This window comes from Cervus canadensis, chromosome 10 (genome assembly GCF_019320065.1).
Source record: "Cervus canadensis isolate Bull #8, Minnesota chromosome 10, ASM1932006v1, whole genome shotgun sequence".
Lineage (NCBI taxonomy): Eukaryota > Metazoa > Chordata > Mammalia > Artiodactyla > Cervidae > Cervus > Cervus canadensis.
In genome coordinates, this window is record NC_057395.1 from 52,478,577 (window position 1) to 52,496,623 (window position 18,047).

The 18,047-nt window shown below is 43.9% G+C and overlaps 1 protein-coding gene across 6 annotated transcripts in view; it reads left to right on the plus strand.

Annotated features, from left to right (window-relative positions):
• Positions 1–16,239, plus strand: part of LOC122448418 (tyrosine-protein phosphatase non-receptor type substrate 1-like) — a 120,863-nt gene extending 104,624 nt beyond the window's left edge. For 2 of the 6 annotated variants that reach the window (XM_043479706.1, XM_043479705.1), the window contains exons 2-6: positions 4,606–4,959; positions 10,743–11,063; positions 11,836–12,165; positions 15,145–15,250; positions 15,879–16,239. In XM_043479706.1, the coding sequence (XP_043335641.1) occupies positions 4,606–4,959; positions 10,743–11,063; positions 11,836–12,165; positions 15,145–15,242 (1,103 nt within the window). In that variant the 3' untranslated portion in view covers positions 15,243–15,250; positions 15,879–16,239. Of the gene's footprint in view, positions 1–4,605; positions 4,960–10,742; positions 11,064–11,835; positions 12,166–15,144; positions 15,251–15,856 lie in introns of all 6 variants that reach the window. The other 4 variants (XM_043479702.1, XM_043479700.1, XM_043479704.1 and 1 more) reach the window with 4 other exon arrangements.
• The last annotated feature ends 1,808 nt before the right edge of the window (positions 16,240–18,047 follow it).

Consider the following 18,047-nt stretch of genomic DNA (forward strand, 5'->3'; position numbering starts at 1 on the left):
GTGGCTGTACCAATTTACATTCCCACCAGCAGTGTAGGAGGGTTTCCTTCTCTCCACACCCTCTTCAGCATTTATTGTTCATGGATTTTTTGATGATAGCCATTCTAACTGGTATGAGGTGATATCTCATTGTAGTTTTGATTTGCATTTCTCTAACATTTAAGCAATGTTAAGCACCTTTTTATGTGCTTTTTGGTCATCTGTGTGTCTTCCTTGGAGAAATATCTATTTAGGTTTTTTCCCCATTTTTTGTTTGGGATGTTTGTTTGTTTTGGTTACTTAGCTGCATGACCTGTCTATAAATTTTGGATTCTAATCTTTTGTTGGTCACATTATGTGCAATTATTTTCTCCCAAAATATGGTTATCTTTTCATTTTGTTTATTGTTTCTTTGCTGCACAAAAGCTTTTGAAGGTGACTATGTCTCATTTGTTTATCTTTGTTTTTACTTCTTGGAGATGGATGGAAAAAGATATTGCTGCTTTTAATTCAAGGAATGTTTTGTCTTTGTTTTGCTGTGTTTTATTGTGTCTGGTATTAAATTTATGTCTTTAAACTAGTTTATTTTTGTTTATGGTATTAGAAAATGTTCTAATTTCATTTTTTTTCACATGTAGCTATCCTGTTTTCCCTGCACCATTTATTGAAGAGACTGTCTATCCTCCATTGTACAGTCTTAGTACATATATGCAATGGATCATTACTCATCCATTAAAAAGAATGAAATAATGCCATTTGAAGCAAAATGAGTGGCCCAAGAAATTGTCATACTGAGTGAAGTGAGTCAGAGAGAGAAAGATAACACTAATATGTGGGATAAAATATGAGACAAATGAACTTATTTACAAAACATAAACCTTGTGTTTGTTTCAGACTTAGAGAATAAATTTATGGTTATGAGGGCAGAAGGGTTTGGGAGAGGGATAGATAGGGAGCTTGGGACTGACATATACAGACTGTTGTGTCTAAAATGGATAACTAATGAAGAACTACTGTATAGCACATGAAAGTCTGCCCAATATTATGTAGCAGCCTAAATGAGAAAAGAATTTGAAAAAGAGAGATATTGGTCTGTATTTTCTTGTTATGCCTTTATGTCACTGTGATATCTGGATCATGCCAATAGAACTCTGAAAGAATTGAAAAGTCCTCCCACCTCTTAAGACTTTTTTTGAAGAGGAATACTGTTAGTTTTCTTTAAAACTTTGGAAGCATTCACTAGTGAAGACAAGTAATTTTGGGCCTTTCTTTGTTGGGAGGTTTTTTATTAATAATTGAATCTGATTGCTAGTTACAGGTCTACTCTAATTTTTTATTTCTTCATAATTCAGCTTCAGTATTATGTCCTTACAAGAATTTGTCCAATTTATCTATGTTATCCAATTTTTTGGGTGTTTAATCATTCATAGAACTGTTTTAAAATCCCTTTTATTTCTTTGACATTATTAGTATGTTTTTCTTTTTTTTTTGGGGGGGGGCGCCCGCCGCCGCCACCATGCTGCCCGGCCAGCGCGCGCACAGCGGGCGGGGGCGGGGCCCTATTAGTATGTTTTTCATTTCTGATTTTAGTTATTTGGGTTGCCACTCTCTGTTTTTTTCCCTTAGGCAATCTAGCTAAATTTGCTTAATTTTATTGATCTTTTTGAAGAATCCCTCTTGGCTTTGTTTATTTTCTCTCCTACACTATTCACATTTTACTTTTCTCTTCAATAATCTCAGCTATTTTCTTTCATTTGCAAACTTTCGGGTTGGGGTTTACTTTTCTCTTCTTTCTCTAGTTTCTTGCAGTGTAAAGTTCTTCAGTGTCTGCATGTTCAGCCATAAATTTCCCATTAGGGCTGCTTTCTGTGCATCTCATATGTATTCATAGTATGTGTTTATGTTTTCATTTGTCTCCAAGTGTTTTCTAAGTTCCCTTGTGATGTTTCTTCCTTGACATGTTGATTTTTGAAGAGCACGTTGTTTGATTTCTATGTACCTGTGACTATTTTATTTCCTCTTCTGTCATTGATCTAGTTTAATTTTACAGTTTGAAGAGCATTTCTTTCAGTTTCAATAAGTTGCCTTGTCATTCTTCATGTGTGACAATGACACATTTATAGATTTTTTGTTATGGCAACTGGTTTATGTAGCTGTAGACACAAAATAGCCCCCTGACATAGGAGGAACATCAAAATTGCTGAGTACTAGGATGTGAAGCTCACCTCCTCCCACAAATACATCAAAAACACATCTACATGTGGAATGATTCTCACAGAATGTCTACTGAATGCTGGCAGAGGATCTCAGACATCTGAAAGGGCAATAAAATCTCTTTGTATCTGGGTGAGACGAAAGAAAAGAGAAGAAAAAAAGAAAGAAAGGAATCAGGATGGGACCTGTACACTTGGAGGGAGCTATGAAAGAGGAAAGGTTCCTGTAACCTGGGAAGTACCCCCAGTGGCAAGGAGATCAGCTGGGATATGGGGAAACTCAGAGCCTTGAAGGAGAGTGTAGCAACCAGTTTGCAGCAGCTGGAACATTGTGAGATATGCACAGATGGTCAGTGCAACTGCCCTACGCGTCCCAGCCTGCTTGTCTGCTGGTAAAGGCAGGGGCAGGGTTTGAAGCTCACCCCCACTTTGGAGCAGTTTTTTTGCCACTGTCATCCTGGGCTCCAGGTGGAGTCATGAGCTGTTTCTACTCCCATCGAGTGCTCTGGGGGCACGCGTGAGCCACCACTGCCATGAAGAACTCCAAACTGGGTATCAGACACCACATGGGCACACCCCCATAAGGGAATAATGGCCAGCTCATGCTGAAAAAGAGGTGACAGGCATATGTACTAAAAACAGCCCTTGCACCAGAAATATTAAACCCACACAATCCACACATGGATGCTCCCATGTATAAACAGCCCTCCAAGACCACAGGAGATAATTGTTTTTCCTAAACTTCCAGAATAAGAGAAATATAAGTAAAATGAAGAAGCAGAGGAACCATGCCCAGTTAAAAGATCAAGAAAATTCACCTGAGAAAGAAAATGAAATAGACCTCTTTAGTCTAATAGACAATAATTTCAAAAAGGAGATAATGAAAATGCTGAAGGAAATAAGAGAGAACCCAAATAAACAAAAGAAGAAAGGAAAAAGAAGACATAAGACCAGTATTACACAAGTATAAGAAAAAATAAGGAAATCTATGAACAGTTAAATTTGAACAAATTCAACAACTTAAAAGAAATGGAAGTTTCTAGAAAAATGCAGTCCACGAGCTGGATGTTGTGGCCAAGGAGAGATAGACAGGTATACCTGTGTATGAAATAGAAACAGACTCACGGACATAGAGAATGGAGTTTCAGTTGTCAAGGCAGATGGGGTAGGGGTTAGGTAAGCTATTATACACGGAAAGGATAAAAAAACAAGATCCTACTGTACAGCACAGAGAAGTATATTCAGTATCACGTGATAAAAATAATGGAAGAGAATATATTTAAAATGTATGTGTATAACTGAGTCATTTTCTATACAGCAAAATTAGCACAGCATTGTAAATAGATATACTTTAATTAAAGCAAGTTATAGATCAAGTAAACAAAACATAGACCACCAAAGAGATCTATGTCCTAATACTCACCAGTGAATGTTTTACTTTACATGGCAAAAAAATTTTGTAAAAGTGATTAAGAATCTTGCTATGGGAAGAATATCCTTGATTATCAATGTAAGCCTAATATAATCTTATAAGAAGGAGGCAGGAAAGCCAAAGTTAGAGGACAAGTGAAATGGAAGCACAACTGGAGTCATAAGAAGATAGAAACCTTGAGAAGAAGAATGTAGACAGTCTCAAGAATTTGGAGAGGCAATGATCAGAGCCTCTAGATGAAATGTAGCCCAGCTGACTCCTTGGTTTTAGTTCAGTAATACTGTTTTTGGTCCCTTCATATACAGAATCATAAGATAATAAAACTGTCACTTTTAGTCACTAAATTTTCTATAATTTATTACAGCTACCTTAGGTAACTAATATAAGATGACTGTGTCATTGGAAAAAATCCCAAGGAGTTGAAACAAAGCTTTACATTCTTCATAAATTAAGTGTTCATTGTGTGTTGGGAGTTCTGAGCATCAATGTCACTCAAGTATCCAGGTTGTTGGAGCCAATTCTATCATGAGTATGTAGATTGCTGGGGAGGAGAGAAGCTGGCCCATAAAGGTACTTATCGTTTAATGAATCACAGACAAAATACACGCATCACTTCTCACAACTCAGTGATCTAAGAGGTCATGTGGTCCCACCTAATGCAAAGGACAGAAGTGCAGCACTCCCTGAGGACACACAGTGAACACCCAGGAATACTGGATCATGACACTTCCAGAGAGGGCTCAAGGCCTCTGTCCCAGTCTCTGCCACATCACTGACCTCTGTGCCTCAGCTCCTCACTTGTGTTAGTGTCTCACATTACAGACTCATTGTGCAAGCTACATGCAATGTACATGCCGTGTGCTGAGTTTAAGGCCCATTCAAGGTGCATTCAGACAATGAACGCTGTTGTTGATAAACACTTGAGAAAACCTACAGGATCACATGAGGGTGAATAAATAACTACTTTGTGTTTTCTTCCAGGAGCGGCAGGTGAGGGGGAGCTGCAGGTGATTCAGCCTGAGAGGTCTGTGTCAGTTGCAGCAGGAGAGACGGCCACTCTGCGCTGCACCATGACCTCCCTGAGCCCCGTGGGGCCCACAAAGTGGTTCAGAGGAACTGGGCCAGGCCGGGAGTTAATCTACAGTCAAAAAGAAGCCCCCTTCCCCAGAGTAACAAATGTTTCAGATGCCACAAAGAGAAACAACATGGACTTTTCCATCCGCATCAGTAACATCACCCCGGCAGACACTGGTGTCTACTACTGTGTGAAGTTCCGGAAAGGAGAAGGTGACGTGGAGTTTAAATCTGGACCAGGCACTCATCTCACTGTGAGTGGTGAGTATGTCCTGGGTGTCCTTCATCCCCTGGTCTCTGACAAGTCAACAAGAATGCCCTTCACTCTTTGAACAAAAAAAGGAATCCGGTACAACAGTGACCAGGACATGATCTGATTCTACTCCCTTCTACAAATCAGAGTATTTGAGGCCATGACGGTTGTGCTATTTGCTCAAGGCCCCTCAGCTGGTCAACATGGGAAAAGTCTGGATCCCCCATCGACCTGGCTCCACAGTCCTTGTCTTTTCCATCACATTCAGTCCGTTGATTCCAGGGATAAGGGAAATGAAAGTCTGAGTGACTTGCTCCTTGACAGGCCAGGCCTCACTTCTTACCTCTGGAGAGTGCACCCTCAGTGTGGCTGAGTCTTCTCTTTATTCAGCACTTATTGAGCACCTACTACATGCCAGGCCCTGCTCTGGATACTGTGGAAACAGCAGTGAACAAAGCAGACAAGGGCTCTTCTCCCTTGAAGCTTCTGTCTTCTTCCCTTCTGAAGAGGAGAAATCCATCCAGGGCAGGGAGGAGAGATGTGTTTCTTTATTTTCTATTCAGACTATCACACTGAAAAGAAATTCTAAGAGACACAGTTTCAGTGTTTATTTTGATGGCCCTGACTGGAGACTAGACTGAGAGGTTGGGTGTTTCCAGAGGATCTGTTGAAAAAATCCTTCTGTCATTCACGGATTGACTCACATAGTCACTGAAGTCTCCCAGCATCTCAGAATGTCCCTTCTCAGGGAAGGAATTCTCCATGTGGGTGAGTAAGGAGCTGGAGCAGCCCTATTGAGGCAGAAAAAGTGTTTATTTAGATTTTTCTGACAAATACCCTGAATCCTGGACTCTCAGAACAGGATGGATCTCTAGACACCATCCTCCCAAACCCCCTTGTACAGATGGTGGCCAAGGCCAGGAGATGACAGGGGTCCAGACCACAGTCACATAGATAATGAGAGGATCCATTAAGAACCCAAACTGATTCCAAGCCAGTCTCTTTCCTGCACCAGCACTGGAACTCCTTTCATGGAAGAGACTTGCACACACAAGATGCAGAATAAAAGTTCCTTGAGTTAACCATGAAACAGGCTCTTTTCATTGCTTTCCCCAAGGTTCAGAAGGCCCCTCACATTCAGACCCTGAGCCTGAGGTGCCTGGAAAACTCTTCCTGCTTTCAGCTGCATGATCCAAAAACTCTCATTCCATATCACCACCCAGAGTTGCCCTGTTTTTCTTTTTCTTCTACGTGAGAGTATTTATTCTTTTTTTTTTTTAATTAGTTGGAGGCTAATTACAATATTGTAGTGGTTTTTGTCATACATTGACATGAATCAGCCATGGATTTACATGCACTCAGCATATGGCAACACCAACATTCATCTTACAGTCTCTTGTTGATGGACACTAAGTTGTTCCTAACCTTGGGCTACTGAGACAGTGCTGAAGGGATAACATTTCCATGTGTCACTCTCCTCAGAGGAGAAATATCCACTGGAAATGGCATTGCTAGTTTAGACAGTATGAGGATTTTAATTTGTGTGACAGTATTGCCAAATTTCCCTTCTAGTCATGGTAGCAAATGAATCTCCCCAAACCTCTAGACATCAGCAGGGCAGGTGGCTTTATCATGATTTTGCAGATATTACTAAACTTCCCAGGTGGTGGGTCCGCTGCTCAGTCTCAATACAGCTAGTAAGTGGCTCCCCCACCTCTCAGATCTGCTGGCTTCCAGGGCTGTTCATCCTCTTCCTCAGGCTGCCTGCCAGATGATTCCCTGGATGAGAAAGGAGGGAGGGGAGGGGAGGAGCAGCCTGTCAGATGGTGAATCCTCCTTAGGCATTTGCTCATTATAAACAGTGTTCAGAAGGAAAGGTTGTCTGTTTTCCATTTTACAGACAAGGACCCTGAGGTTCAGAGAGGGGACTTGATTTGTGAATAGCTAGAGGAGCCAAGATTGAACCCTAAACACTCGCAGTGTCATAGCCCTGCTCTCTGCACACCCCACTGTGCTTGTCAACATATGGAGAAAGCTCCAACCCCATCCTCTTAAAAGCTTGTTTTGTCCTCTCCTTTAGAAATAAACACTTTAAAAAGTCCTGTAAGGGAGGCAAGTCCAGGTTTACAACCCCGATGAGATAGATCATCCAGTGTTGTGTGATGTGCTGAAATGTTCCTCAATGACAGGGATCAACACTCTTAAAAACCGTGCTCACTTCAGCACCACATATACTAGCACTCTTAAAAGCATCAGGAGATTTTCTCCCCATTGTTGTGATGTTGCTCCTTCACTAGGCCTCCTGTGGAGCAGGTCTGGGAAGGGTGGTGTGGACAGAGTCCAGAGGGGCCAGTGTGACCCCAGCAGCACTGGGCATGCCCATTCCTGGTTCTGCAGACTGAGGATGAGGAGGGGGAGGTGTTTCCTAGAGGGAGTGGGGCCCCGTGTGAGCAAGAGTTCCTAGTCCAGACTTAGGTGTCAGGAGTCCATGTCTTCCCTTGTGGCTTCAGGGTCCCCAGGCCTGGGCCCTCAGAGGCCTCTCCTCCCTGTAGTCTTTTGAAGTCAAGAATCTGAGGGAAAAGGGGAGGGTGGTGGTCAGTCTGGGGGCTCCTGAAGGTGGGCACTTGCTCTGCTAATGAACCTGAAGCACGGTTCAGGTTCACTTTCATGGAAAGTGAAAGTGAAAGTCGCTCAGTTGTGTCCAACTCTTTGCGACCCCATGGACTATAACAGTCCATGGAATTCTCCAGGCCAGAATGCTGGAGTGGGTAGCCTTCCCCCTCTCCAGGTGATCTTTTCAACCCAGGGATCAATCCCAGGTCTCCCGCATTGCAGGTGGATTCTTTACCAGCGGAGCCACAAGGGAAACATGGAGGTGACAGGAAACACTGGGACACAGTGGGGAGTGAGAGGAGACAGTCTCTTCATTTCTCTCAGCGTCAGTTTTCTCTTCGTACAATCGCGGTCCTCATGGTCTCCTTTCAGGAGAATTAGAAGTGTTTGAGGTGCTCTGTCTAAATCACCAGCACAGAGTAGGTTCTCCCAATTCAGGTGTTATTTCAAAGCTGAGACCCAGCTCCCTGAGCTTGTCCCCATTCCTCACCTGTAAAAAAGGATAATCACACAACCTTTGCAGGGTGTCCTGAGGGTACAATGACCTGTAACAGCACCACCCCTCAGAGGGCGATGGTGCTGTCCATCCCAGGAGGGCAGTGGGATCCTGGGAACGTCTCAGTTTCCCTATCTGTGAAATAGTTGTAATTACATTACCTTTCAAGAATCTGTGATGAAGGGAGAGGGTCTAGAAAGCCCTGGGCTCAGGGCACTATGGTTGAGAGCCTGGGCCATACCCCTGCCTGGGCCCCCATCCCGGCTCTGCCCCGTCCTGGCTCTGGGACCTCTGACGAGTCCTTCCCAACACTGCGTCAGTGTCCTCATCCCTCAGTGACAGACAGCCCCATCCTAACAGAGTAGCTGCAGGGATTGAATGAGGGACGCATGTCAAGTGATTAGAGCAGAGCCTGGCATGTCTTCCACCAACATGAGCTCTGATGTGCCAAAGCCAGAGGATGTTCTATGGGCCACTTTCCCTCTAAGACTAAGTACAACTAGGGTTGGTGTGGGACTAGGTACCTTTCAACTTCAACCATTCATGGCATCACGTGGGAGCTGGTGAAAAGATCCCCAGACCCTGGCTCTACCCTAGAAACTCTGATTTAAGTGCACAGACATGGTCTGGGCAGCTGAGTGTCTTAACTCCTGCGGAGGACGCTGGTGTCCAGCCAGGGCACTGGAGCCCAGAGCTACGTGTTCTCTGGGATCACAGAGGGAGAGAGCTGCAGTTTTTCCCTGATAGACGTGGACCCCTCTGGTGCCTGGGTTGAAAGAACAGCTCTCACAGGGGTCGGTGCTTCAGAATAGACTGTGATATTGACAGATCTTAGGAGGCCCAAGAAAATCATCCCAAGTGGAGTGGTAGGAATAAATCCCACCTCCAACCAAGCTCTCCTGATCTGAAAGGGTATTCTTCCCCACTCAGGCCACCCTGTGCAGACATGAGCTTCATCACTGGGGAAACCTTCCCAACTTTAAACACACGTGTCTAAACAGGTGCTAGAATCTCTACAAACATTCCCTGCTCAGCCAGGAGCCCTCCTGCCTCAAACGCCAGAGAGGCTCTGATGAAATCTGTCCTCCTTCCTTTCAACTTGCTTACAGATTCTGTAATGATCTGATCCACAGGAAAAGTACCTGTGGTCTCTTGTGTGTTTTGAAAGCCAATTTCCTAAACTTACCTCTTGAGGGGATTGTGTATTTTATAGGGGTCAGATTCATAATTTGGTGTTCCTACTATTTCTTTTCATGTTGATTTTTGCAAGGCAGCTGTATGGAGCAAGACTTGAGACTCTCCTTGGTGCTTCTATTGTGCTTTTGTTTTGCTTTCTCTTGCCAAAAATGTAGTTTCAGAACTAGAACGATCAGATCGTAGGATAACAATCACAGGTGTTACTAATTAAGCACCTACTGTGTGCCAGGCTCTTTATGTTACATACATCCTCACTCATCTTACAAATGGTGCTTGTATCCACTTTGTCCAGAAACAGTGAGGCTCCAGGATAAAGAACAGCGACACTAAAATCAGTCTGTCCCGTGCAGTGAGGTGAGCTCCGACCTTACCTGCTGGCGGCCCCAGGCCAGCTGCATCCTTCCTGAGCCTCATCCTAGTATAGGGCCACTCTCAGTTCCCCGCTCAGGGCTGGTGGGAAGATTAGGGAGCCGAGGGTGGTCAAGAGTTCAGCCCGTCTTTAAGCTCTGAACAACTCTGGACAAGTGGTATCTAATCACAGTACTTTAAGGGGCATCCATGATGCTGGTGTGTGTTGGATTTGACATATTAAGGTAACTCCTAACTATGTCCTCAAATGTTTGAGTTTTAGGAAGCAAGTTAAATGTTTAGAAATGAAAATATTTGTTACATTTGCTGTCTGACAACTTATACACGGGATGTTGTGTAATAATGAACAATTTAGAGACACCCTACAGCACCCATCAACAGAGAGAAACCACCCTCATATTTGGTTTGCTGATTTGTGTATCTACAGATTTAATAACAGCTAAAAAATTAACCAGACTTCCCTGGTTGCTCAGACAGTAAAGAATTTGCCTGTAATGCAGGAGACCGGGGTTCAATCCCTGGGTCAGGAAGATCCCCTGCAAAGGAAATGGCTACCTACTCCAGTATTCTGGCCTGGAGAATTCCATGGACAGAGGAGCCGGGCAGGTAGTCCATGGGGTCATAAAGAATCAACTGAGACATAAAGAAACAGCTGAGCAGCTAACACACACACACACATATATAAGAAATTAACCACCACTGGTTTCTCAGCACTCAGTAATCTTTCTTTTCAACCCAGTACTAATCCAAGAGAAAAACCCAGACTCAGAAAAAATACCTTTTTGCACCATTCCTTTGAAATTCAGGGATTCATACATTGGTCCTACTGGAATATTCATGAAAAGAAAGACAATTGTGAAGGAAATTCATAAATTCCTGAGAGGACAGTTCTGCATATAAATACATTCTGGGTTAAACAGAGGTCTGTGTTTCTTTAGTTTTGTGAAGCACCTGACATTTTTCTCCCAGAAAAAATGCTTCCAGTGCCTGATTTAACCCTCACTGCAACCGTGAATTTAAAAATAATATATTTGCAATTTCTTAACATTGTTACAAGCTTTTTGTAGTGATGATAATCAAAATTATGTCCTTCATTTATAAATGTTTCTTTTGTAGCCAAGCCCTCTCCGCCCATGGTATCCGGCCCTACAGGGAGAGCTACACCTGAGCAGACAGTGAGCTTCACCTGCACATCCCACGGCTTCTCCCCCAGAAACATCTCCCTGAAATGGTTCAAAAATGGCAATGCGCTCTCAGCCTCCCAGACCAGCGTGGACCCAGAGAAAGACAACGCTTCCTACAGTATCAACAGCACAACCAAGGTGCTGCTGGCCCCAGGGGACATTCGCTCCCAGGTCATCTGCGAGGTGGCCCACGTCACCCTGCAGGGGGGCCCTCCTCTCCGTGGGACTGCCAACTTGTCCGAGACCATCCGAGGTAGATGTCCCTTCTGTCAGCCCTAGCCCACACCTGCCCCCAAGACCCCAGCCTGCTCCTCCTCCTTGCCTTTTGCTTCAGGCCTTGAATTGCCTGAAATCTACTTCCTGACAGTCCTGTCCAATCTAGCCCTTCTAGAAAGGGCTCCTAGAAGAGTTGGTAACTCCATTTTAATGAAAGTGCCAGATGTACAACTGCCATGTGCCAAGCACTGTGATAAGTAGTTTTCTTTATCAATGAAAGTAAAAGTGAAGTCTCTCAGTCGTGTCCCTCTCTTTGAGACCCCATGGACTGTAGGCTACCAGGCTCCTCCGTCCATGGAATTTTCCAGGCAAGAGTACTGGAGTGGGTTGCCATTTCCTTCTCCAGGGGATCTTCCCAACCCAGGGGTCGAACCCAGGGTCTCCCGCATTGCAACCAGACGCTTTACCATCTGAGTATCTCCAATTACTGAGCAACTATGCTAAGCCCAGGACCCTATGTGCTTGGTGATTTCATTTATTTTGCTGCAGTCTTACATTCCAACTGCATGCCAGAGGCTGAGCTTGTTGATTTCACACATTATAAACCTAACAGGAGGTCCCTGTCCTTGAGCAGTGTACTTTCACTGTGTTCAGTGACTTCATTCATATGCAAATAGACCCTCAGGGCTTGAGCACCTACTGCATGCCTGGCTCTGGGTGACTCCCTGGCTGTGCTGAGCTGTTATCCACCTCCTCCCCTATGACCTGTGTGTTCCATAAGGTCAGAACTTCTTCCTGTGTTGTTTCAGTTCCACCCACCCTGGAGATTACTGGATACCCCCCAGTGGGGAACCAGGTGAATGTCACCTGTCAGGTGAACAAGTTCTACCCCCAGCGCCTACAGCTGACCTGGTTGGAGAACGGAATTGTGTCCCGAACAGAACCGGCCTCGACCCTCGTAGAGAACAAGGATGGGACCTTTAACCATACAAGCTGGTTCCTGGTAAACTCCTGTGCCCACAGGGCGGCTGTGGTGCTCACCTGCCAGGTGGAGCATGACGGGCAGCCGGCGGTCTCCAAAAACCATACCCTGGAGGTCTCTGCTCCCCAGAAGGACCAGGACACAGGCCAAACCCCTGGTGAGGTCACCACTGCAACTGACCGAGCTGTTTATCTTTTTTTTTTTTACTATTGAAGGTAGTAATTCATTCTTTTAAAAGAACAATCTAGAAGTCAATAATATAAAATAGAACTTTAAAGTGAGTTCCCACCTCCAAGAATGACCACTGGTTAAGAAAAAATGTGTCACTTTTAGTCCAGATGACTGGGCTAAGATAATCAAGGTGAATCTGAGTCTCTGAGGACAGGGACCACCAGTCTATATAATAAGTATGTGATAATTAGAGACAGGTTCCCCCCTTAGCTGGGGCTTGTCCCAAGGACAGTCCCCCTTTCTATAAATAAAACATCTTGTAGGCTCTCATGTAACATCAAGAGAGGGTCAAGTCAGGTTTCAGGAACCATTACTCCAGAAGACCTATCAGAGGCCCACATTTCTTCCGACATACTCTATGGTGTTGTCCTCATCTGCTGGGTCAATACTGGGTCACCAAGTGTCAATGTCCCTGCCTGCTGGAAGAATAAAGAGAGCAAGGGGAGAATAAACAACTTCCCTTAAACAATAGATACAGAACAGTTTCATAATAATGTCCACTTTAACTTAGTCCTGTGTGCACAACCAGTCAATGGCGTCCACAATAGTGTGGTTATCTGGTTAAGTATATTGACTTTCTACAAAAGTCATACAAGTGCACACTGATTATAATCAATTCTAATTGACTAACACCATTTCAAATGGAGCATAAATTCAAATTTTCCAAAATACTATTATTATTTTCTGTGCACCAAAATTATTTTTAATTTATTTGCAACTTCTTGGAAAAATTTTCCCATGAAACCATCTGGCCTTGAGAATCTTTTGAAAATTAATTTGAATCAAATATTTAAGAGTATTCAGATTATTCATTTCACATTGAATGAGCTGAGGTAGTGGGTTTTTTGTTTTTTTGTTTTTTTTGAGGTATTCCATCATCTCTGAGTTGTCAAATGTCTTTCTGTACAGTTGTTCATGACATTTCTTTATTACCCTTTTGTCTGCAGTATCTGTAGTGACAGCCTTGGTTTCATCCTAATACTGGAAATGTATCATTCCTTCTTTTTTACTTGTCAGTTGTACTGGAAAATTTTCAGTTATTGGTCTTTTAAAAAGAACACCCTCTTTCTTTCAGTGATTTTTCTCTATTGCTTCTCTGTTTCTAATTTCATTGGTTTTTCTTTATTTATTTTTCCTTCCTTCTACTTGCCTTGGGTTTATTTTGCTCCTCCTTTTCTCACTTCTTGAGGCAGGAATTTAGGTAATTAGTTTAGACTTTCTCTTTCTTCTAGTGCCACACCTGAGTCTCCTCTTGAAGTGTGGAGTTAGGAGAAGGGAGCTGGATGACTGACTACTGCGTTCTTCCTCCAGATCCCAGCTCCCTGGGCGCTCTGCCTCCTCTCCCACCTCAGAGTCCTCCTATGCTTGTCTCTCGTGCTCTTTCTAGGGTTCAAGTTGTACTTAACAGGGAGCATAGGAGAGAAAAGCCCACGCCATTTTGTCTGCAGTGGCTTGGACATGCTTTTAGTCTTCAACCTCCTGTTGGGCTCAACCAGGGCTGCTGTAGGGGCCTGACTCAGCATGCCTGCTAGTGTGTTTTTGGGGCATCTAGGTTGTCAGGCTGAAGAGAAGTGTAAGATGCTGACGTGACTTTCCTACTGGGACCCAAAACCTACCCTGGGCATCTGAGGGCTCAACCACTGCCATGCTGGGTCCAGTCAGCCTGGTGTGAGGATGGACATCTTGTTGTTTGTTTTTACGGTATTGGGGTGTTTTACAATATATTCCTACCCTAATGACTTCTCTTCCTGCAATATAGAAAAATCCAATACAGTAATGGAGTTTTTGGCTGGTTGGCTCATTGGTTTTGATAGAGGGAAAAAAGTTCTGAGTCCTCTAATTCTTTGGTTCTCTTTCATCTTTCAGGAACCAATGTCTGAAATCCCTTTTCCCTACCTTTTTCTTTTTCTCTTTACCACTCAATTGCCAAATAGCACTTCTTTTCTCTTTTTGCCTTTTCTACCCAGAGGGTATGCATTTTAAATCATGCCTGTCCATAGAGTCAAATCTGTCTTCCTTGAATTATGTTCCTATAGTCACTGTGAGTAATTAATATGTTTAGTGATTTAATACAAGATAAATATATTATCATATAGTTGTAGAGGTCAGACACTATAATGGATGACTAGGCTGTGTTCCTTCTGAAGATTCTGGAGGAGAATCCGTTTCCTTGCCTTTCCCAGCTTCCAAGGTGCCCACACTCCTTGGCAGAGGGCCCCACGTTACTCTGACCTCTGCTTCTGATCACATCTGCTTCTCCAAATGACCTGCCTCCATCTTTCACTTACAAGAATCTTCATAACTACACTGGCTCCGCTTGGAAAATCTAATTTAACGTGCACATCTCAAGATCCTTAACAAATCACCACTGCTAATCCTTCTTGACATGTAAGTAACATATGCACAGAACCTGGGGATTTTGTGCCAATCCTTTAAAATCAAGCTCACCTTGAATCCCTTTCCTATAGTCTGTGCTCTTAGGAAATTTTCCCAATATTTTCAAAGTTTAGATATATTTAATATTAATGATGATAATTCCAAATTCTAGGCACCTGTTCTAGCTGCCTTGCCTGTTTCTCCTGCATTTTCCTGATGACTTGCCAAGGATGGAATCACAGTCTAATGAGAGATTGTGCATGAGGATTTGCTGAATTTTTCTTGTCTCACAGTTATTTTCAATCCTGGCATTTTCTCTTCAAATAATAGGACCCTTGCAGCCTGAGAAAAGAGAGAGGGAAAATGAGGGGATTCTGTACCCTAATTTCTGCCTTGAGCCTTAGCTCAGGTTGCAGGTCAAAGCCATAGCATGTTGATGGGCTTCAGCTTCAGATGGAGTAAGTGGAGGCCCCTGGGAATGGCTCCTGCGTGGTGTATCTAATCACTCCTCTTGTCCCCTGATTTCCAGGTCCAGGGCTGTCTTCTCTTTGGGCCGTTGTCTTCCTAGTCCCCAAGGTGCTGCTGCTGCTCACTGTATCTGTCATCTTTGTCCACAGGAAGTGTTGAGCCTGCCTGTGAGTTATGGATGAGGGAGGGAAGGACAAAATCTAGAAGACACGCGGTCATTAGGGGGGCCACCCAGGCCACACAGGGGCAGGGCTCACACGGAGTTAAGAGAAGCAGGCACACCTCCCTCAGTACCCTCAGGAGTATCATGTTTCCCTCTAAGAGGTGCCCAGCTCCCAGGAGACGGTGAGGTCCTGGAGGAGGTGGACTGGATCACGGATTTCCAAGGGTTTCTCCTGGTGTTTCTGTGGAGGGGGTAGGCAGAGTGTGCTGAATGAGGAGCAGCTGAGTGCGTGGCTCCCTTGGAGACCATTTCTAGATCACTGAACTCAGGGGCTCCCTAGGGCAACAGGTATCCACATTTAAGGTAATGTTGATTAGTCCCAGATCAGCTCTTCTGATGGCTGTTCCAACTATGACTTCTGTGTGACAGAGTGGAAGGCCTGGGGAGGGAGCATGAGGACCTGGGAGGAGTCTAAGGGGTCAGAGTCAGGGGCTGTCCATCCTTTGAGGACTGGTAGCCCAGGAGGAGAATACCTGGGCATGTGGGAGGCATGCAGAGAACTTTTCCTGAATGATGAGCAGATAATTAAGTATGAAAATGTTTCCCACAGCTCCTTCCTTCCTCCCTGCTAGGTGCCACCATCAGCCTCTACTGTCTCCTTCCCTCACTGAGGACACAGCCCACAAGAAGGACCCAGCTGAAAGCTTCCACACCTCTGCTCCAAAAGTCTTCTGTCCATGGAGATCTGCCTGCCCACATGTTCGTGAAACCCCCAGAGCTGAATCTTCGTATGTGATCCTGAGCAGAGATCATGGGAAGTAGCTCTGGAGACTGACTCACAACATCTCCCTGGGACGTGAGAATTTAGTTCAGCTCATTTGCTCAGTCCTGTCCGACTCTTTGCAACCCCATGAACCGCAGCACACCAGGCCTCCCTGTCCATCACCAACTCCCAGAGTCTACCCAAACCCATGTCCATTGAGTCAGTGATGCCATCCAACCATCTCATCCTCTGTCGTCCCCTTCTTCTCCTGCCCTCAATCTTTCCCAGCATTAGGGTCTTTTCAAATGAGTCAGCTCTTCGCATCAAGTGGCCAAAGTACTGGAGTTTCAACTTCAACATCAGTCCTACCAGTGAACACCCAGGACTGATCTCCTTTAGGATGGACTAGGATCTCCTTGAGTCCAACTAATACAGATCATCCATCACCTTGGACTGAGCCATGGACTATACACTAATACCCTGTGGAGAAGAGTTATTCTGTCCTCCGAATTCTTGCCTTCACTTAACTCCCCACCATTGAAGTGCCTGTCTAGTTTTAAACCAAGTGCCATCTTGGTTTTAAGAAAAACTTTTCTCCTTCTCTATTTGTCTAGATAGCCTACTTCTCAAACCCAGAAATTAGTGTTTCATCCTCTTTCTGCAATGGAAAGAGTAGTTTTCCATTGACTTGAATATTTCACAATCCTTATGAACTGCTCATGGGAAAAATGCTGTGTCCAGAAGCTTTGAATTCATCCTTGATTTCTCTTTCTTTTATGCTATTGTTGTTGTTCAATCATTCAATATATCTGACTCTTTCCAAACCCATGGACTGCAGCATGCCAGGTGTCCCTGTCCTTCACTGTCTCCCAGAGTTTGCTCAAACTCATGTCCATTGATTTGATGATGCCACCCAACTCATCCTCTGTCACCCCCTTCCCCTGCTCCCTTAAACTTTTCCAGCATCAGGGTCTTTTCCAATGAGTCAGCTCCCCCTATTAGGTAGTCAAAATTTTGGAGCTTCAGCAACAGCACAGTCCTTCCAATTAATAATTAGGGTTGATTTAGGAATGACTGGTTTGATCTCTTTGCCGTCCAAGGGACTCTCAAGAGTCTTCTCCAGCACCACAGCTCAAAAGCATCAATTCTTCGGTGCTAAGCCTTCTTTACGGTCCAGCTCTCACATTGGTACATGGCTACTGGAAAAGCCATAGGTTTGACTAGTAGGATCTTTGTTGGAAAAGAGATGTCTCTGCTTCTTAATATGCTGTCTAGGTTGGTTATAGCTTATCTTTCAAGGAGCAAGAATCTTTTAATTTCCTGATTGCAGTCTCTGTCCACATTGAATTTGGAGCCCAAGAAAATAAAGTCTGTCACTGTTTCCATTTTTATCGCCATCTATTTGCCATGCAATGATGTGACCAGATGCCATGATCTTCATTTTTTGAATGTTGAGTTTTAAGTCAGATCTTTCACTTTCCTCTTTCACTTTCATCAAGAGGCTCCTTAGTTCCTCTTCACTTTCTGCCATTAGGGTGGTGTCATCTGCATATCTGAGGTTGTTGATATTTCTTCCAGCTGTCTTGTTCCAGCTAGTGCTTCATCCACTTCACATGATTTTTCTCTGCATATAAGTTAAATAAGCAAGGTGACAATATACAGCCTTGATGTACTCCTTTCCCAATTTGGAACCAGTCCATTGTTCCATGTCCGGTTCTAACTGTTGCTTCTTGACCTGCATACAGATTTCTCAGGAGGTTGGTAATATGGTCTGGTATTTACATCTCGTTAAGAATTTGCCACAGTTTATAACTCATATTCAATTCTGCCTTCAAAACAGTAAAGTCCAGTGGTGAGATAGTAAACCTTTAACAACTGATTCTTTTTTTTTAATTAATTTATTTATTTTAATTGGAGGCTAATTACTTTACAATATTGTAGTGTTTTTTGCCACACATTGACATGAATCAGCCATGGGTGTACATGTGTTCCCTATCCTGAACCTCCCCTCCCACCTCCCTCCCCATCCCATCCCTCA